At 41.9% G+C, this 21998-nt stretch overlaps 1 protein-coding gene across 1 annotated transcript; it reads left to right on the top strand.

Annotated features, from left to right (window-relative positions):
* Positions 1 to 2600: 2600 nt before the first annotated feature.
* CPB2 (carboxypeptidase B2) lies at positions 2601 to 21685 on the top strand. The gene is made up of 11 exons (XM_075046198.1): positions 2601 to 2698; positions 6750 to 6825; positions 9577 to 9701; positions 9789 to 9897; positions 10420 to 10521; positions 11024 to 11128; positions 13683 to 13799; positions 14788 to 14878; positions 18430 to 18632; positions 20510 to 20594; positions 20722 to 21685. The coding sequence occupies exons 1-11, from the start codon at positions 2628 to 2630 to the stop codon at positions 20904 to 20906; spliced, it is 1269 nt and encodes a 422-aa protein (XP_074902299.1). The 5' UTR covers positions 2601 to 2627; the 3' UTR covers positions 20907 to 21685.
* Positions 21686 to 21998: the final 313 nt, after the last annotated feature.

Here is a 21998-nt window from a genome sequence, read left to right as displayed (position 1 = left end):
ATGGAAGGGAAAAAAGGCAGAAAGACGATTGATCCAAATAAGCGTGTCCAGCACACACTTGAGAGGCAATGGGCTTGTGTCCTACCTTGAGTCACAAGACCTCTGAGGCTTTCAGATGAGCAAGAGGCATGGGGATATATATTTTGCCTCCTGGTCAGTCACATCTTCCATTTTATCTTTCGTTTATTTTTTGATCTTTCATCCTACATTTACTTCTCCGTTTATTGTGTTTTAACCCGTGCAGTGCCTTAACCACCACAAGACTCTGGTTTGTCCTTCCCTTAGAATTTCCTCTAGTGCCTTTAGTTTCCTCAAACACTCATTTTTTTTCCTTTTTTTCATGTGAAATATTTCCAGTGCATAACAGAAACCAAAAAGCAAGCAGGAAAACAGCAGCTTTCAAGCAGCTTGTGAACCATCTCTTTGCAACGCACCAGAGAAGCCACAGGAAAAGTAACCAACGTACAAAATTGTCTGACACCTACCATTTGTCTAAAACTTTCTTCTCAGGTAGATAGCAGAAAGTGTTCCCTTTTCCCACTTAATTAACACTTTAAGACACAGGGAAATATGATCCTTTTCTTTCCTTTGTTACCAGCAATCCCACTCCATCAGCTTTTCAATCTCCTCTGTTACACCTGTCTCAGTGGATCCAATTTTTCTTTAAATTCATATCTGTGCATCAGACATTTCCAGAGGAAAGTGTGCCTGCGTGACCAGGTTTTACCTCCTGTATTTTATTCTCTGTTGGCAGCTTCCTTTTGCCTACGTGAGGTAAGATCACCTGAACCATGGGTTTAAAAATCAACCCGTGGCAGAGCGCTGCCCACTGCCCTTGCTGGGAACAGCCTCTGTGCCTTACCAGAACTTCGTATTTGTTTGAACAACATCTAGAAAAGATAAAATACGAACTTGCAAAACCGAGGTGAGGTGTCAGTGGTTTAGCTTCCTGTGAGCCTTTTTTTTTTTTTTTTTTTTTCCCTTTGGTGTCCAGTTTATGCTCAACTCCCGTTTGGGGATTTTCAGTGTTGGTGTATTTTCACAGAGACATTAACCACAGGTTGCTCACTGGGGAGCGTGATTCACCTCTGCTGACTTCAGCCATCTAAAACTTAGCTGTCTGGCTTCTTAGGGCAGGTCTGCCCTCCTAAATAAAAAAGAGCCAGGACTGAATTCGAGCTCTGAAGTCCTGATTTTCTGCCTAACTGGAGCACTTGCTCTGATCCAAACCACTCCAGAGCTGTTTTAGAGGAGGTTAGTGGATGCTTTCTAGTCCATGTTACCTAACCTTAGCTCCAGGGCTTGCTCCCAGGCATTTTTCACCCAGTTGTATAGCTATAACCCTAAGCTACACCTACAGCGTCAAATAATTTAGTTCCCCCATTCACGCCCAGGTCTTGGCTCCCTGGTGTCCCCATTGCATGTATGTTGATTTGCTCCTCAGTCCTCTTCTGGAATGAACTCCCTCTGGAAGAAAACCTTGTGTTTCTGGGGACCACTCGCCTGAAAAACCTTTTATATCAGGTTTGGTTCCGCATCTATATGACATTTTCAGCCAAGAGCTAACATTGGGGTGGATCTGATGCTGGAGATGTAAATGAGCAGTTCTCCTCCACATAAGGCTGCCATTGGGGTGTTCTCTAACCAGTGCCATGCCTGGAACTCTTATGTTGGTGCATGGAAGAGGACTTGGACCATGATAATAAGTTGTGTCCTAGCCAAGTTGGATTTACTGTTCAAGTGCAGAACATAGATGGAGATCATCTATTCTGGACATGTCAAATCCATTCAGCTTTTTGGCATGTCCTGTCTGGACAACTGTGGATAGAAATATGGGAGGCAAATCTTGGGGCATGCAAAAATTAATAATAATGAGATGAAGAGTCACTGGTACTTTTTCCTGAAAAGCTAACCCAGTATGACACGTGGAAAATACATGGATGTCAGAGCATCACAGAAAAGAGGACACGGGGCAGCACAAGCAATCCGAAATCCTTGGATGGATCGGGTGTTAACCAAAGAGGTAGAGGCCAGCTGCTGAAGATGGAGATGCAGTTGACGTGCTCCATCCTGAACTAGAGGTACGGCCCTCAATAGCAAGTAGGTATCACATCCCGCTTGCTCCTTGTTTTCTCTGCTAGCAAATGCCAGCAAATGCAGCTTTCCTGCTCACGATTTTTCCATTTGGACTTAATAACCTCACTCCCACTCCTCTCACCCAGCTTCGTGCTTGGCTGTGATGTGCTATAGGAGTGCTGAATGCAGAGCACGCTCCTGGACCTCCGTCAATATTAGAGGATCAAAAAACTTTGCGCTTGGTGTTCTTTCTTATGTCTGTGGTTCGTAGCCACAATGAAATGACACAAAAGCTGAGATGACAAAGTGACTCATCAATATGAAAATGTCCAAAATGCACTTTATCCTTTCGTAGATGAACAACATCAGTACGAGCAGGACCTCCCCAGGGAGCCCTGTTGTATTGACTTAGCCACCAGGAGCTTGGGGTTGAGGTGAGAGAGAGTATTAAATTTTAACTACTCTTTAAATAACATTTTTGAAATCAATAATGTGGGTCCTGAACCCTCGGCTTTCCAATTGCATTTGGTTTCATTGTGGATGCCGTGAAGATGAAGTTTTACCTGCTCTTTTTTACCCTATTTATCTGGATTCAAGAGAAGCATGGCCTCACTTTTCCAAGGTAAATACCTGCTGGTGCTACTGGGCTTTTAGTGTGTGGTGAGTGGGATGGGAAAATATTGAGGCAAAATAACTCCAACTTGCGTAAGAAAACATTTGGCAAAGGTTGACATTTATTTATTGCTCTTGTAATTGGATATGTGGTTCAATTTAACATATAGATGGTGGAGGAAATGAAATTATTCTAAGTCTTCTTTGCATCCATAAATCCTATGTTTTTAATCATATTAAAACTATTCTTTTCGGTCTAAGTGCAAATCAATTCTGTTCATTCAGTGCTTTTGAATGCCAATAAAGGGCATTCTGAAACTTAATGGGCAAAAATAATTTGCTTCATTTGCCTTAAAACAAGATCTTAAATGAATTACTTCTTGAGGTAGAAAGAGAAAACATTTCAGAAAGTGCTAACAATCTGTTTTCTTTCTAAAGCAGCTTTTATGATTGTTTTTCCAGTCATAAATCATTTTTGAATAACCATTTGGTATTTGTACAATGTTTCAGAAGCAGTTTTATTGTTACCTATCGATAAACTTCAGAAATGCCCTGAAACCAAATGCTTTCTTAAAACATGAGAACATATGTCAGAGATGAAGACAGGCAAAGTGCTTTTATTTGCTACATGTACAGCTGGTTTAAAAACCTGAAATATTTTAATAGGTAGAACTAAAAGGATAAGCCCCTCATGTGGTGATATTAAGCAAGCTGAACAACCTACAGGAATCACGATTAAATACAACCTGCTCCCAGGACTGAAATACCTACACAAACAATAGCGAATTATATCTCACAGCCCTTCTGCAACTCCGCACCACACGCCAGTGGCAGGACCTGTGACAGGTGAACACCAGTGAGTTCGTGCCTTAAAAAGAGGATCTTTCATCTCCGTTTGTGTTGCAATTGTATTTTGTTGTGGATTGCTACGGAGGTGTGAGGGTTATAGTAGGGGGGACAGTTAAACAAGTTTTTAGGTGAATTCAGTTGAGCAACATTGCTCTGTGCTACTTGAAGGTTCATTTATTTCATGTTTAAATAAAACACTGAATATCTGACCCTTACAGAACAATATGGCATTTCCCACTGGAAAGCACAAGTCTAACTCTCCCAGCCCTGGTTGTGAAAATGGCTAAAATAATGAGATTTTAAAGGTGACATATTGTATCTGACTTTTTACTTTTATTTGAGCGCTAGTGTTGGAGGATTTAACGGTCATGTATTAAAGCTTCCCTTTGCAAGGTTATGGTGTGATTACTGCATCCGGACGTCGAAAAAAAATACCGAACGTCGTGAGACTTGTGAAAGAGCTGACAGCACTGGAAAGACACCTACCTCACTTGTAGGGAAAGGGCAAGGCTGGAGGCTGTTGGAGACCCAGCAAGGTGGGAGAAAAGAGAGCCCACAGGCAGACATTTGTGCTCCAGGCAAACAAACAGCTTACATGGTCCAGGAGGACAGGAGAAGATGCTGGCAGCACTCTCCCAGTGACACTACCTGCTGAGAACCTGGGTCAGACGTTCAGCTGGAGAAAAGTAGGGAGGTCTCTCTTCTGGAGACGTTAGTCAGAAAGAACGTGCAAGGTTTAAATGAAGCCAGGCTACGAGGACGGGGAGATGCATCCATGCTGATGGCTTGTTTTGGTGGGTCTGTGTGGTACGTGATGCTGATGGCCTTCCTAGTGACTGAGAAATGCAATGGAGAGGAGAGGTGAAGAGACGGAGATGCCTGCAGAGAACCAGCACTGGTGTATGTCTGTCTATCTGTGAGACGGTGGCCAGGGTCCCTGGACGGGATTCACCTGACTATACAGGCTTTCTGCACAGTTCTGCATAGGAACAAGTCCCCTTCACCTTCCTGTACAGCTAGTGCAGAAAAATATGTGTATTTAGATTATAATTCATTCCAGTTTAGCACACACATCTAAATTAGCTCAGGTTAACCAGACCCTGAAAGTGCCTGTTTCTTTATTAAGACAGTGATTAGCTCAGATGAAGATATCAAAACCAGCTAAAATGAACTGTAATGCATCACACTCACTCTGTCATAACTACAGGATAAGACGTGAGCACTGTAGTGTGGGGATGGCAGCTGGAATTCTGTTTACCCAGAAATAAGAGGGAGAGGAGAAAGAGATGGGAAACAGTGATAAAGTCCAGTGGCACCCTGGCAGAAAGTCGGAGGAGGGGAATGAGAGGGATCCTCTTAAGGACAAAGTCAAAGAGCAGCCAGGGAAGCAGGGCAAGAGGACAGAAAGTGCAAGAAAAGAGGTGTGTTCAAGATGAACATGTCCAGCCATACCAGGGCAGCAGGCAGGGCAAGGAGCTGGGGATAGAGGGTTGTTTCTGAGATTGGTATAAAGGCAATAATTAGAGCTTTTGTCTGGGTGTTTGCTAATAGGAGTGGGGCAGAAGACAGATGAAAGAGGGTATAATGACAAATCAAAGCAGAAGAACTGAGAAGCCCAACGACTACAATTTCGGCTGTTAATACTTCCCATGTTAAACATGACTACAGGAGCAAGGGCAGAACTAGGATCACCTCGTGCAGTGTATTCAGGTCCTACCAACGAGAGCTCTAAGAGGAATCTCTGGTAGCTACCACCGGGCCAGTACTTAACCACACTCAGCTGAAATATTTGAGCAGCAAATGGTGGGGTACAAGCACATACCAGCTTCCTCATTATGGTACTCTCAGGCTGTGGGAATCATAGGACGAAACCAGATGCAGCCACCCTTTTCTGGTCTCCCCTGTGAAAAGGCTTCCCAGGGTACGAGAAGACAAATTCACTTTTAAAGTAGCCCCAAACAGATGCCTAAAGAAATAGGCAAACCGCCAACCCTGCCTGCCCCTGATTGCTTTTTGATGCTCTGTCAAATGATGGTGGAGGCAAAAACAGGGCTGGCATATTGTTGGTTCTGCATGAGAAACAACAGTGATTGCTTGGAGCCTGGCTAAAAGTAGAAAAGATGAATCACCTGGTTGCCAGATGCTGTCAGGTCTTTGCTTGAAATCAGTCATGACAATGAGTTGTGACAATCATGTTATGCAGCTTGAAAACACCAGTTTTGAGAGCCCTGCCTGTTTTCTTTTCAGAACAATCTTTGCAGACTGGGCTGGCAGGGACTTCCACAGTGCCCGGTTTATGCACTGACACCAAATCCACACGATCAGAGGCTGAGAGCCACCCCAGCCCAGAAAATGGAAATAGGGGTCTGACGTTCCCCTGAGTCTCCTCCTTTGACACACACAAAATATTTTAATTACCTTTCCAATGCAAGTTTGAACTACATGGCTTGCAGGGCACTGAAGATCAGGGCTGGATTTACAATGAAAAGTGGTATTTTTTTCTGTCCAGAAAGTGAATTTCACTTCTGTCACCGACGGTGGGGTCAGGCATGGAGTAGCTGGGAAGTGCCACCTTGCGTACAACGCGTTCGGACCATGGGTTTCAAGCAGAAAGGGAATATAAGTTATTGGGCAAAGATGGGGAGGACAGTGGTATAGACCAACTGAATCCATACCTGGCAGAGGGACAGAAATAAGGAGATGAGAAAAACTGGACGGGAGTAGGAACAATGATGGTAGTAGCCTCTGCACATGTACAAGACCTTGTGTTTGGCTTTTGCCGAACTGGGAGGGCTTTTGCCAGACTGGAAGGGCTCATGTCTCTGCTGAACAGTGACTGAGACTGAGAAAATTGGGGAGAACAGGAAAGCTTTTTTCCTGGTGGAGGCTCGTTTTCCACCGGTGCTGCTGCGCTCCAGATTAGCTAGGGCTGGTTGGTGTTGTGCTGGTGCCAGCTCCCAGGAGCAACCTCAGAGTCCAGCAGTAGATATTGGCTACCAAAGCCCTTCACCATCTTTTTCATGGATTTTTACCGATTGGCAGAAGCAGAGGCTGGAACGGGGTTCACTCAGCATCCTCACTATTGAATCTTCTCTGAGTTTACTGCAGCCAAGCCAGGGAAGAGGAGAGAGGCCAAGCCTGCTTCTCTACTTTTGCATGACCTAGATTAGTTCCAAGTACCTGTGCTTTACCCAAATACCCTTGTTTTTCAGGGATGAAGTTTTGTGCGCTCTCCCACAAACAGACAAACAGGTTGAAGCCCTTCAGAATTTACTGAACACCACCGAGGTAAACAGTTCCCTCTGTCTCTCTGGTCTCTAGGCCAAATTCTTCCCTAAAGTGCACTAATACCGTTTCCTTCCACCCCCTGCGGAGAAAGATTTAGCCCACTTTCATTCCTCCTAGTACAGCAACTCAGAAAATGCTTGGTTTTCATTGCTCCGCTACCTTCTGTTTTACATGAGGAGACCCCTCCTTCATAATGTTACAGTAGTGCATTGTATCAGAGCTCAGATTTCTGCAACTGATTTTGTGTATTAAGACACTGCAAAATTGGTGAAGCACCAACACACAGTAAGTAGAAATACATTTGCTAGGGAACCTCAGCACTTTAGACCAATGCAATGTTGACCTATATGACTTGCAGAGCTTTGAAGATCAGGACTGTGTTTTTGTGGTATTTTTCTTAAAGTAGCATTTAGGAGACAAAAATCTCTTAAGCAATACTTTTTTTTTTATATTACTTCTATCTTTCATTAAAGAATAGCGTATTTAATTAAAGTGAGGCATCTCTCTTCAAAAGCATTTGTCCAATCACACCCTCCCAGTTTGAAGCCAACACTTTGCAACAAAGGTGTAACCATTCCCTCAGCCAATATAACTTACAGGATGACTGAGGATGTGTCTCAGATGACTGAGAGCTTTTAATGGTGTCTATGCCCAGTCTTTCTCTGTCTTTCTTGGCTCCTATTCATTTTATGTCCAGCCCAAATTCGTACTAGTCTTCTGCTGCCTTTTCTTCTGATCCTTCCCTTCAGTTTTCACAAACCTTGATAACCTTCCTTGCTCTTTTCCACCTCCACAAGTCAACTCACATATCCATCTCCTTTGCTGTACCAAAATAAACCTGCCCTCCTCCATCTTTTCCTCACCACTGTCATTCTTCACTTTCTCATACACAGGAGCCCCAAGAAGTCATGAACAACAACTGTGGTACATTCAGTGCAGAGAGAGCACGCGGTGGTTTCTACCAAGTCACTTATGTGAATATGCAAACTGAACATTTTTCAAGGGTTATAAAATGGCCATTTTTTTTTCCCATGGCTATAAATTGGGCAAGAAAAGGGAAAGGGAATTGGAGAAGGAAAGGCAATAGGAAAGGGAAAAGGAAAGGGAAAGGGAAAAGGAAAGGGAAAGGGAAAAGGAAAGGGAAAGGGAAAGGGAAAGGGAAAAGGAAAAAGAAAGGGAAAGGTAAAGGGAAGACACAAACAGTACCTCCCAACAAATTTTAATGGTTACAATCTAGCAAAAGAAGCAATTGAAAATTAGCATCTTACAAGAAGAATTATTCCGCTAATTATAGGCATTACTCCTGTAAAAGTTGGAAAGCAAAAACTTAAAACAAAGGAAATGCTTTGCTCTTACAGCACACACATTGCATGTAGCATCCATCAGAAGACCCAAACACAGGAACATCTACAACAGAGTCTTTCGTAGCTGCCCCTGGGGCAGTATTGACCCTTGCTGATGACGGGTCAGGAGACCAATAATCATCTGCATTATCAAAGTTTCCCATTTACCCCCATTCTTTGCTCCTCTGCCACCTCCGCTGTGTCAATCCAGAGTTCCTTAATTTTCCTTACTGTCAATTCGAAGAATGCCTACACCAAAGAGAAACTAAATCTGAACTGGTGCACATCCGTGCAGACAGCAGGCTAGCCAGGGCAACAGGAAAATTGGCGCTGGGGAGCCAAGCATCCAGCTTGCTTCTTGGATGGGTTTTCCAAACGAAGCTGAGCCACGCGATGCAGTCGCTACCCTGCCAATAATGTCTGAGGTGGCTACACCGAGACTAGCTCAGCCACTTGTATAGCACATTGCACTAATGTATCCAGGGGCCAAATGTTTTACCATTTATTGTTCCAAAGTCTTGATTAAAAGCATGGATGAGTTTCCTGTATGATTTTGCAGACACATTCTCTCTGAGAAATAAGTGAGGTAAACAGCTGACAGCTGATACATGCCTGGAAACATGGTGCCCTAAGTCAAATATAATATTCCTGGTGCAACTGCACCAGAAAGGAAAAAAATAAACCCTATTGTCTGGTGACTTCAAGCTGTATGATTTCAAAAATGCATCCAAGAATTGTGTTGACCTTTTTCACATTGTAAATTCATGCCTGATTTTCTGCTTACTGTCACCCCTAGATCTTTTGGTATTATTGGTTCTAAAGTTTCAGTCTTTTATTGAATATGTTGGCTTCTGGTTTTATTATTGTAAAAGATTTAATTTTACCAAGAAGAATCTCATTTTCTTATTTTTCTCCCATTTCTAATCTCCGTATTGCTGCTTCAACTTGACTTATATTCAAACCCCTTCTGGCATTTATTTCCTCTCCAATCAAAGTCATCAGCGAATACAATAACTACAAAGACTGGTCTGATCTTCATTAATTCTCCAAATACCCTCAGGGAAAATAAGTCTCAGCAGACTTGAAAACATGTAACATAATAACCAGCTAAATATATCTATTATACTAGAAATACTATCTCAGAAAAGGTTATGTTCCTGTCTTTTTTCTTGATTTATGAATTTATGTGCAGAAGTCATTATAAACATTTCTTAAATACACACATTTCATTTCCAGCAGTAGCAGAATGTTATAACACAACACAGGGAACATTAAACTGCTTGTTACAAGGGGTGTCTTAAATTGAAAACAGATGCTTTGATTATTTTCAAAATACTTATTAAATGTTAGTAAGAATATTTTTTCTTTCCTCGGTAAAAAAAGTAAAATTTTTTTTGAAACTTTGCAGGTCATTCTCTGGCAACCTGTTGTGGTTGAAAACATCAGGAAGGACAGAGAAGTCCATTTCTATGTCAGGGCATCCAGCATAAATAGCATAAAAGCTCAGTTAAGGCAACTGACCATCCACCACAAGTATGTATTTTTAATTTGTTGTCATGACTGTTTCTGTAAGGTTGCCATTTATTTAACAGGAGGTTGTGCTCTTTCTTTGTTTTTCAGCGTCACGATGGAAGACGTTCAAGGACATATTGAGAAACAGACTACCAATGACACAGTCAACCCACGCAGCTCTTCATCGTACTATGAAAACTACCATTCGATGAAAGAAGTAAGATATTTTTGTTGTAATCCTCTGTAGATTCAAGGGGTGAAATTTGTCTCATGGTTGAGAACGGAGATAGGGAAAGAAATCATCAACTGGTAATTACCATTGTGTTGCTCAACCATTGAGTTGTATTTACTGTAATGCCTTCCTAGAGAAAGAAAGAAGCACCAGACAAAATCTCTCATACATGTATTGCCTCAAGCTGCCATTCAAATGCAGTAAATACAGAAGCAAAATGAAGTTGCAAAATAACATATAAATATTTAAAACATGAACTGAATAATAATTTAACCAAAGAGAACTAAAGAGGAATTTCAGGGCTATACTTGGACTGTGTTGTGACTGTATCTTACTGTTTGTTTTAAGAGAAATTAGAGTCAGGTAAGTGGGCTGAATTGGTAGTTTTTCTTTCCCATCAGCTAAAGAGGCAGGATTTTGGGAGGAATTAATTTTAAGTCTAGACTACTTTCAGGGATGAAGGAAAACAATAGGGAGGAGATCTATTTACTAACTTCATTCTTGCAGATATATCACTGGATGGAAGAAGTTGTGAGAGTCCATTCTGACCTCCTCCGGAAAATATATATTGGCTCATCATATGAGAAACGACCACTTTATGTTCTGAAGGTACAACTGTGACTTACTGCAAAAACTTTCCAAGAACTAATGCAAGCAAGTGATGGGGTTTGGCATATTTTTGTGTTTTTTAGAAGTTTCCTAAGTTCTTCTAGTAAGGTGCATTACCTTTGCAAAGGCATTTGACCACAAAAAAGTTATCGCACCTAGGCCATCGTCCAAAGGCATGAAACACTGGCAGGGTAGATACCTTCCTCTGTTGACTATGAAGCCAATCTAGTCTGTTGCCCTGCGTAGTTAGTGATCTACTCACTTGACCTCAGGTCTTGCTGTAGTCGTGGTGTCTATGTTAGGAGCTTGCTGCAAGCAGTCTGGATATGGCATTCTGACTGTATGCAAATGGACCTGACAGCAGTGTCCCTGCCCAGTATCAGTCTAAGCTCTCCCTACAAGACAGAAGCTGCTTCTTTCATCTGGGTTACCCTTTTCACTTCCACTTTTATGTGGTACGCTTTACAACGGTGACAATTTAATACAATTTCTCTTTTGTCAGCTTTCTAAAAGCCAGGAAATACCCAAAAGTGCCATATGGATTGACTGTGGTATCCACGCTAGAGAATGGATTTCTCCTGCTTTTTGCCTGTGGTTCATAGGCCATGTGAGTAGCTAATCACATCTGATTACCGTTTTCAAAGCAAAGCAAAAAATCTTGATGCCATCTACCTTCTCTTTCCAATTGCGCTCTAAGCTGCATAAAGTCTTAATCCATTTACTTCCACAACACCAACACATGAGATTTGCGCCTAAGCTGCATGCACAGCAGTGAGTGTGTGTGCATGTGCGTGTGTGTGTCAGTAGATGGAGGGGGGGTGTGCGAGAGAGACAGAAAGTCATATGGATCAAATGCAAAAGAGCTCCGATGTATTCTCAAGTATGAAAGAAACTTCAAAGTATGTGCAGCAAATTCAACAGAGACATTTACAATTATGAACGGTCAGGAATGGAGAGGGCATGCCAGAAAAAGCAAGTATTTGGTAATCTGCTAGAGCTATGTCTATACTGCTACATGGATCCAAGGAATGATCGTGGCTCTGGGTCATGCAGCACATGGTGGCTCATGCCCATATTACTCCAGCTGGCACTGCCTGGAGTAGATCAGAGGACACCCAGAGTGAGCTCAAGCTGTCCTACAACCCTTGGCTCTTCCCTACTTGCCTTCCTAGAGCAATAGGTAGCCCACACTTGCCTGCCCCAGGCATGGCATAGCTCCACACCAGCATGCACTCCAGCAACGTCTACTTAGCACTTGCTGGGTTGTGTCACCTGCTGCTGCATCTGCTACTACTGCTCCTCCACCTCCTGATTCCGCATTTTCTCTTTGTGCTTTTGCTTTTTTTTGGATCTGCCTCATTCGAAGAATGATGCCACGCAAGCCACCTACTTCTGAAGGTACCATCCCTGCTAGAGACACCCTCGTTTCAGACCTGCGGAACATGAGCAACGACTGCCCAGATGCATAGTACCAGTTCATGGAAACTAGTAAATCACTGATGGGATGAGACTGTAGTATGGGCTTAGCCCGACCTGCCTTGATGTGCAGCCGCAGACCAATGGTCACATCTGACCTTTAGTATCTTTAATATCTACACTGCTCAGGGTAGTGACCAAAGGTATACCAAAAGACACAATATCCACGGTTTGCACCTGGTTCTTAACATATGTTGCCTTGGTCTTTTTGAATTTAAGGCATCTTTGCTCAACTCATGATGCTGAGCTGCTGGCCCAGTTCCTAGTACGGACCAGGAAAAGGCTCCTAAAGTCTTTCTGCCCCAGACAAGGTTGCCCAGCTTGCTCAGTTAATGTCCTGAGATATTATTTACTGTTATTTTTTCACAAAAGCGAAGTTCACAGTAAAAATAATCTAGATGAGATTGAGACTTCACAGTCACCAGTACTGTAGCCAGAGAAACAACATAGATGAGTCCTTGAAACATGAATTATGGTTTGGCCGTCACGGAACTAAATAATGATGATGATAATAATAAGAAATGTCTTTATTTCTGTCCTCAGTCACAACTATAAAACCTCAATGACTATAACATTTGAAAGGAGATGGCAGGAGTTGCGGACAGATACAACTGAATGTACCTTGTGACCCACTGATAATCCCAGCCTTCAAGGTTCCCTTGGAGAGAAATGCATTTGCCCTTTTCATGCTGCTCCAAATAATTACCAGCTGTGCTGTCACTTTGCCAGTGACAGGTCCCTGCAGCATTTTTCGGAAGTAACAAGCTGAACGTTTAGGTCCTCCAGCCCCTTGATCTAATTTACATGTTTTAAATTCAAATTTTATTTCTATATCACTTCATGAAGTAACATTCTAAAATCTGACATTAATACAAGTCTACACACACACATTAAAATCACTAGCTCTCTCTAGCAAATCCTAGGCATTCTTTATAATGGGTCCACTCTTTATAATTTAATTTTGTCTCTATGACTGTAGAAATTTAGTCAGAGAAAGTCCGTTGCCTGAAGAAAACTAGGAAGGATTTAAAATGAAAGAAGGTGGTTTAAGTAAGGCATGAAAAAAAAAAAAGATATGATTAAAGACTTAGTCTATTCTAATAGTAACAAAACCACTTATCTAGGTTAAAATTTATCCCTGTGTTGTGAACCAACAACCGGGCTAGGTATCACTAAAACATTCAAAATTGGCTGTGAGGCAAAATTAGCAATGTAGATCTTACTGGCTCTTGGCACAGACGTGCACTGAACTCACAACGCAACAGAAGAAATAACATTACGTACAGCAGAAATGTTACTTGTTATTTTGGGGCTTGCTTTATTTTATGCTACTTCTGTGGTAATTTTGGTGGGAGGGAGGGTTCCTATCATTTATACAAGTAGCAAAAGCTCAAATCTTCCTATTAATAGGCTTCAACTCTATCTCATGACCACCTATTAACATTAAAGGACTGCAGTGTACCTGATTGACTCTATCAGTTTGATTCCTACCCTCTCCCTGGCACTTTGAACCGAAGAGCTCCTTTGCTACTCAGCAGTTTCTGTGATGTGATGTGCCTCTATCAGGAGGCAGACTGGTCTGATAATTGCACAATTATTTTACATATGCCATCAGGTGACTTTCTAGGAAGGTAAGAAAACCACTATTACGAATGCTTTTAATAAGTTTCCCCTGTGCTTTACAGGCAATCCACGTGCGTGAGAGAGATCGGACCATGACAACGCTTCTGGAGCACTTTGATTTCTACATCATGCCTGTGATGAATGTGGATGGCTATGAGTACACGTGGAGCCATCCCTCTGTACGTAGGGCTTTTCTGACAGGCTGCGCAATGTACTGATGTGCTATTTATGGGAACTATCAGTGTGCATGCTTAGGGCATCATTTCCATCCTGGAACCGCACACCCCAAACTCTTAATCTGTGCTTGGAATTTCTGCATGTCTGCCCTACAGACCACAAAAAATGCTGCAACTAATTGGCATTTGACCCACAGTACCTTTGTGTCTTCCAAGCTGCTGGAAATGCATTTGGAAATGACAGAATTTCATCTTGGGATTTTAATACTTGCCGGTGTCAGGGAGCGCCTGTGTCAGCCTTCAGCAGCAAGGTTACAAATAGCGGCACAATCCGGCACAAGCTGAATAGCATGCTGCATCACACAGAGCACAGCCAGTAACTCACTCCTTCCTCCTGCAAGGTAGCCCCGTTCTCTGAATACTTTTTGTTTCAGAGAAATGAAAGTACAACAGGTATCTTTTGTCCAGGATTTTATTTATTGGTTGGAAATTCAAAGCCATTGAGATGGTTCTTTGACTTTTAGATCCTTCACTCGAGTTAAAAAAAAAATATCTCCACTCTTTAACTCATTCAGTCTTCAGCCCAGCTTGGCTGACATTTGGGTAACTATGCATATACACCTCAACAGTTGCACACCAAATTTCCAACTTTCCGCATGCTGTCAGCAATGCCTACAGAAAGGTTGGACTTGGACTCCTGAACTCACATACCTGGCCAAACTGTATGTCTTCTCCGCTCCTTCCACAGTCCAAATCCATTGAAATCAGATCAGATGTGACCACTTCTTATTCTACCCAACATCTCCTTTTATCATCCACCCTTGCTGGCAATGAGGTTGTGGTTTTATGATCTTCCTTGGTCTTTTGCCTCTTCATTGGCCCATGACCTGTAGAGGCACAAGTGGGAAGTCACATTTAACTAACCAGTGAGATGGTGCATCACTTTTCTCAGCTTTTTCCCTGAATGTGGCTTGTGTGTCTCTTTCCATAGAATCGGCTGTGGAGAAAGAGCCGCTCATCGCACGGTAACAGCAAGTGCATCGGTACTGACATGAACAGGAATTTTGATGCGCGCTGGTGTGGTATGACATCATCTCCTTCCCATTGTACCCCTGCCTTGCTTTTAGCCTTTAAAATTCTTTATTTTGAAAACATTTTCATTTACCATTTCACAGATGGTATATGGTATTTGATATAAAGACAAATGCAGCTGAATATCTGTTGTGAACCGGTGAACACTTCCCCAGCTTGAGACACTTTTTGTTGGGACTCAGGATTTTTCCTCCCCAGATGCCACACCAGGGACTAACCTCTTCCCAGCACAATGACAAGAGAGAGGGGACCAGGACCCTGGATCCTGTCTCGTGCATCACACCATGACACACCTGGTACAGGCTATTGGTGGGAAGGAGGAGAGAGGGAAGAGGTGGCCCTTGCCATGTCACCCACGGCCTGTTGCGCCATCCCGTTGAGTAGATGCTCCACCATGTTGTATGAACTGAACACCTCGGTCATCCTAGTAATGCCTAGCTGACCAAGATTTTTTGGCTCTCAGTGTTTGTTGTCAAGGCTGTATCACATTTACTTACCTGCAGGCACTTTAGTACTTGACAGGTTTTCAATAGGCTGTAGAACAGCTATCTTAAAATGTTATCCTATAGATCAGATCTGGCTTCACTCAGTACTGACACTAATGTCCTGTAGGACTTTCAGTCATTTTAGTCCATTGCTAAACTGGGAATAAATATGTTTGTTTACCATCCATGGCTATTATATGGCAAAAAAACATACATTTTTTTCAGGCTCAAAATTATGAAGATGGGGACCAAATACATAGATTTTAAAGCGATATTCAGAATAAATACATCATGAAGACAGAACTTGGAGAAGTCTGAAGGAATAAAAGCAAAAAACTGTGATACAGATACTAGTTTCTGGGAAAGGTTATGTAATGTAGTGCATTCAACTTGTCAAGCACTTTTGGTGGTGAACAACTTCTGAAGCAGAGAAATGATTCTACTTTACAAAGAGCAGAAGAATACAGGTAGATTAGAAAGTGCTTCCTCTCTAAATAAGTCTTTGGACAAAATGTACCCCTTCTTACAGGGCAAAAGCATAACATCTTACCTGAGTAACTAGGGAAGTATTAATACTGTTTTCAGCCATGCTATGCTGCTCTCTTAGACATGGTTGAAAACATAGAAGAAAAAAGCCTCAGCACCTTGCAGGGTCATCAGAGAGAAAAAAATGTACAGATGAACCTAAGCACTGAAGTCAGGTGCTTGCAATAACTTAAACAGATGATTGCAGATAGGATAGGATCAGATAGGATCTCCCTAGGTTTCTACTTCTTTTAGTTATACAGTCAGTAAAACGCTGAAAAACAAAATCCTGTTTTTCTTAATTAGCATAAAAATATTTACACTGATTCAGATACATTAGCAACAGATAGCAATGGTTGAACAGATTTGATCCAGAATATATTAACTGTAGAATCTCCATTGTTGCTGTAGCTGTGTGAAACACCAGGAGTTCAACAGGATCCTCAGAAGAACCAAGCTGGAGTTTTATCACCTTATAACACTGTTGTAATTATTATTAGCTGTGTCAGTTGAATGCAATAACACAATTGTGTTCACAGGAAATTACTACAAACGCATGAGAACCTACAATTTCATCTTTACTCACATACTTTTAAACAGAGAAGAGTTCTTGTCAGGGGTCCCAAAAGTTCACACTTCCACTGGCTTCAGATTTGCTTGTGAACACGCTTTGTGCCATTGCAAAATTCCAGGTTTTAGATCTATGCATTTAATTAGAAATGTACCACCACATTTATCCACTTTTCCTCTTCAGCTGCCCAGATAACAACTTTATGAACTTTATGAACAAAGCCCTCATGGTTTTTATGAAAAGCAAAACATACTAAATGCACTGATACCTTATGCTTTTCTTTTATACCACTAAAAACCAAAATTATGCCTCTAAATGCAAGGCACTAACTTGGACTTTGCTCTGTGGAACTAAATTTGACTGGAACCTGGACTTAAATTTTTCTCCACATTTTCCATATCATTTCCTTAGCTGGCTGTTCTCAGTATGATCAAGAATTTAGGAAAGCAGACAGAACATTCATCCAAGATTGCCAGCCAACAGGTTCTGCATTGCCTTTTTCCTTGGACAGTACTCCCTTCTGCGCAAAATGGAACAGTGTAAAATTTAACATTCTCATTCTGCCACTTTTGCATGGTTTGGCACAGATGCCAGGAATTGTTTGTATTTGCATGTGCATGAATTTTCATGGACTGTCTGTGAAATTCCTCTCGATTCAGAAACGTTAAGGCTTATACGTATATCCCAGAACATAAATGTACCACAGCCCTCCCTGCCCCAGTACCCTTGCTTCTGACCTCAGAGTCTCCATCTCCCACACTCAGTGTCTCTGTTGCCAGTTCACTCCCACAGCCTGCTCTCTTTTCTGTATTATTTCTGCTTCTTCTGCTGTGCCACACAAGGAAGTAGGTCCTCTGAGGATTTCTTTTCAGCCATTGATACTATAAAGGGGCTTGCAGGATCTGTGGAACAGTTGAATGCATGAAAATACAGGTTTATTCTTAACACTGACAGCCAGGTACCACCATATCACCTAGTCTTTCTATCACAACTACATTTTACCCAAATACACCTGTATGGAGCCTTGCAACTTTTAATTAACTAAAACATATCTATATCAATTTTTTTAAGGGTTTTGGGGGTCCAGATATGCTCCCCACTACTTTGTGGCATGCTACAGATCTACCCTAGATCTCAATGGCACCAGAAGATGTTTCCTTCTCTCCTGCATCATATGATAATAGCTTGCGTTGCTTCTACAGGGCTGCTACGCTGCAGATGTAACCGGCATTACTGATTTCTGGAAGATGGACATCTGTTAAAGTGTCCCAATGCCTAGGGATGACGAAAGTCTTGTGGGTGTTAAAATACTCAATGAGATTTATTCCTACATAAGATTTAAGGATAAAATGTCCATTTAAACTACAGATAGTAGCAAAGGGGAAAATTTACAAAATTTATTAAAATGTGAAGAGCTGACATTTAACACTAAAGATCCTGGCTGCTTCCAGAAAGTTATTTGGTCTTATTCTGAAGACAGCAAAAATGGTGAATCATAGTTGTCATCTTGGTAACTTGTGCCAGTGCCTACTTTTAGTTATTCTTAAAAACCTTCACTTTATGTTTCTTCAACTTCCAACTGGCAGTTTGCTTTTCCCCAAGATTAAATAATCACTTAGAACTGCCTTTTTCCTGTAGCACTCCTAGATTTTAAGAAGGGATCTCACAATCTTGTTCTTGATTAATTAAATGGAGCATCTTCATCCTCTCCTCTAAGACTTTTTATCCAGTCTTTGAATAATTGTTTTTCTTCACCTTCTCAATTTTTTTCCAAGAGTCTAGTAGGTGAGAAATCCTAGTAGGCTCACACTGATTTCTACAAGCATGGGAGTTCCTTCCATAGGATGGCAGAGTCCAGGATTTCTTGTGTATTAGCATCATACTCTGCTCTTTCATAAGACAAACAGAAATACAGAAGGGAAGAAGGTAAGGAGTAACAGTCTGCACTTTTTTGTTACAGGGAAAGGAGCTTCTCCCTACGAATGTCAGGAGACATACTGTGGACCCTACCCAGAGTCTGAACCTGAAGTGAAAGCCGTGGCTCGCTTTGTCAGAGATCACAAAGACATTATTAAAGCATACATAACCATGCACTCTTACTCCCAGTTGGTATTGTTTCCATATTCTTACACAATGGACAAAAGCAAAGACCACGATGAGCTGGTAAGTCTTCCCATCTCCTGAATTTTCACATTTATTTCAGAATTTCTCACCCTGCTTGGTGAGGTTTGTAAAGAGAGAGTCACAGTGCTTGGAGGATCAAGAATTAGGAAAAGAGATTTCTCTTGATGTTCTTAAGAACTTAAGGAAGTTTGGGCTGGCCTAGCAGTGTCCAAGTCAGCAAGCTTCTTCTGAAGACTATGGAAAAATGAAAATACTTATTCCAGTTTGATAACACATCAACAACCCCTGGTATGTTGAAGCTGCTGCTAACACAGCAGAGTCTCAGTTTTCTGGACACCTTGAAAAGATATTTGGGCAAATTCCTGATTTTATGTTGTATGGTTTACACAAACTCTGAAATTACTTGGGTGTGTAACTCTGAAAAATACCCTCCACATATCTAAGCAGTGAGGTATTCTGGTGGACACTTGCTACTTTTATTAAGGTTTTTGCTAGGGACGCTTATTTAAAATGGTCCTAATGGTAGGATGGAAAACATATCCTGCCTATGTAGAACTTTACATTCTTGAGCCACTGCATCACACAGTAAAAACTCTCCTAGAAGACCAACAGAGTTCAAAACAGAAAATGTAGCTGCTGCTTTTTCCCACTTATCATGAAACTCTGGGTTTGTCTGGATCTGGAAAGGATATCCAGGCTAAAATGGGATTTGCTAACACAGAGTAATCAAGCCACAAGACTAGGTGGACACCTTCGTCATGTTCTTCTTATGTAAAGACATAAAATTCCCTAGAGCAAGGAACACCCTCTCCTGCACTTCCTACCCCACTTTTGGTGTTTCCTAAGCTCCAAGTGCTGAGGCAATGAATTCTTTTATTTGCAGCAAGGGCTCCTGCCTAGCAGTAAGAAGGGGGCAGAAATCACGTAAAGGCAACCAGAAAGCAGGTTTGCAGGCTTTGGGATTTGCCATATGGGAAGACAGTGCATGTCTGAGGTGTACAGGTCATTTCATACGCTGTATGACATAAGGACTGACAGTAAGAGAGTTTATAAAGATACAGGATTGACATTTGCACACACTGCTGTCATTTTTACTGCTTTTCAACCTCATGTATCTCCCATGTCACTTAACATGTTATATTTTTAAAAGCTATATTTTAAAAAAACATTTTATGAAAAAAAAAGTTGTACAGATAAGAGATACTGCAAAAAGTACACAATTAATGCATTGGAAGCATCCTACTTTGTTAGACAAAACCCCAGACAGTCCCATACAGCATTTCCATTGGTAACTAGTGCCAGTGTGTTCAGAAGAAATGAAAAAAAATCCAGTAATGTAAATATAGAACAAACTAACTCCAGACAACATATATTCTTATGCTGTCTTGGTTACTGTTTATTTTCCTCAAACAAACTGCTTTATATAGTGAAAAAAAAAAAAAAAAAAGCAGTTGCGAGTGAACAGTAATAATGCCTTTGTGACACCTTCCCTGTAAAGCAGAAAGAGATGCACTAATTCTGGGCATTTAAGTCTCCATGGCTTAAGAGTAGAATTCCCCCAATGAAAATCTTTTTCTGCTGTTTTTGTGAATACTACATAAATCAACAGTGACTTAAATACTGTGACAGAAAAGGAAAAATAGGAGACAAGTGGAACAAATGGTTTGACAACAGTTTGCTGCCCAAAGTGGTAGTAAGGTCTCATCTGTATTTTTTATCCAGCTAGAGCAGAAATGCAATCTGTAGCACGGGCATATGCTGAAAATTTTAACCACATTCTGTGGGTTTTCTAGAACCTTTTATAAGAGTATTTAACTAATGTGAGATCCAGAGCACAGTGTAAGTAAATCCTAACTGCATACGTATTTACTATTATCACAAGGCTATAAAGCTAATAATGTTTTGTTTAATTTCAGGAAAGTCTGGCAAAGAAAGCAGCTACAGCGATAAAGAGGACAACGAAGAAAACCTACACACCTGGTGCAGGTGCACAAACAATTTGTAAGTATGACTTTACTACAACAATAGGCATGACAGCATATCCTTGCTGGCATCAGAAGACAGCTTTGGAACAGAAAACTGAAGTTCTGGTTTCAGTTAACTTATCTATTTTCCCTTCCTCACATAGATTTAGCTCCTGGAGGTTCAGACGATTGGGCTTACGATCTTGGCATTAAATATTCTTTTACCATTGAGCTTCGGGACACAGGAACTTACGGATTTTTGCTTCCTCCTCGAGAAATTAAACCAACTTGCTTAGAAGCACTTTCTGCTGTCAAAGAGATAGCTCAGCACGTTCTTCAAAATTTGTGATGTTGAATATAATTTATTCCAGCACGACTGTACTTTGTTAGCTCAAAGAATAATAAAAAAGCTTGCTGCTTTACTAGAATTATTTATATATAGGCAAGAAAAAGAATGACTGCACCCCTTATACCTCATTTTAGAGTACATCAGGTTTTTTCAACCATACTTACATACCTATACCCACAACGGTAGTTCAGCGCGCTACAGATATAGATATATATATATATATGCGGTGCACACTATAAGGGGAAAATAGCATAGATAATCTTATGTCCCTCTAGGTGGTGGGAACTCCAGGTGATGTAGCATTGAACAGGCCCCTGATTGACATGCAGCATGCTGGGCAGACCACAGAAGAGATTCCTCCGTTTTGGTCATTCGAGCCATTATAGGATTTCCTTACAAGAAAACAACCCTATTCATCGTTTCCGCTGTCAGACGGAAAGGATGTTCACAGGAGAACGTCTCGCTGCACATTTAGGTAAAGGCAAGGACACGCAGGTGGCCAAATCACCGACACCAAGTGGGAGCTGCCCACAGGCTCCTCCACTACAATTAGCTGGCTAAGTTTGTTTATCCTGTGGCCAAGGGTTTGCACAGCACAGCGTCGGCCTTAAGACTTTATACCAGGGCCTGTAGCAACAGAAGGGGCAACAGCTTTAAACCGAAAGAGGGTAGGTTTAGATTGGACATAAGAAATTTTTTACCGTGAGGGTGGTGAGGCACTGGTGCAGGTTGCCCAGAGAGGTTGTGGCTGCCCCATCCTTGGAAATGTTCAAGGCCAGGTTGGACGGGGCTTTGGGCAACCTGGTGTGGTGGAAGGTGTCCCTGCCCATGGCAGGGGGGTTGGAACGAGATGATCTTTAAAGGTCCCTTTGGACCCAAACCATTCCGTGATTCTTTTTTGCACCTCAGCCGCACAGTTTATCGCTCTCCCAGAGCCCAGACCGAGTAACCCGCGGAGCAGCCCGGTCAAACCCCCGAGGGCCTCCCCCGCCGGCCAGCCCCGCTCCCGGTCGGGCGAGGCGGAGCGGTCGGGCAGACGATTCCCTCCCTCACGGGCGGACCCCGCCTTCCCCTCCCGCCCTCCCTCAAAAT

The sequence above is a fragment of the Buteo buteo genome, chromosome 14 (genome assembly GCF_964188355.1).
Source record: "Buteo buteo chromosome 14, bButBut1.hap1.1, whole genome shotgun sequence".
NCBI lineage: Eukaryota > Metazoa > Chordata > Aves > Accipitriformes > Accipitridae > Buteo > Buteo buteo.
This window is presented reverse-complemented; position numbering and strand designations above follow the sequence as displayed.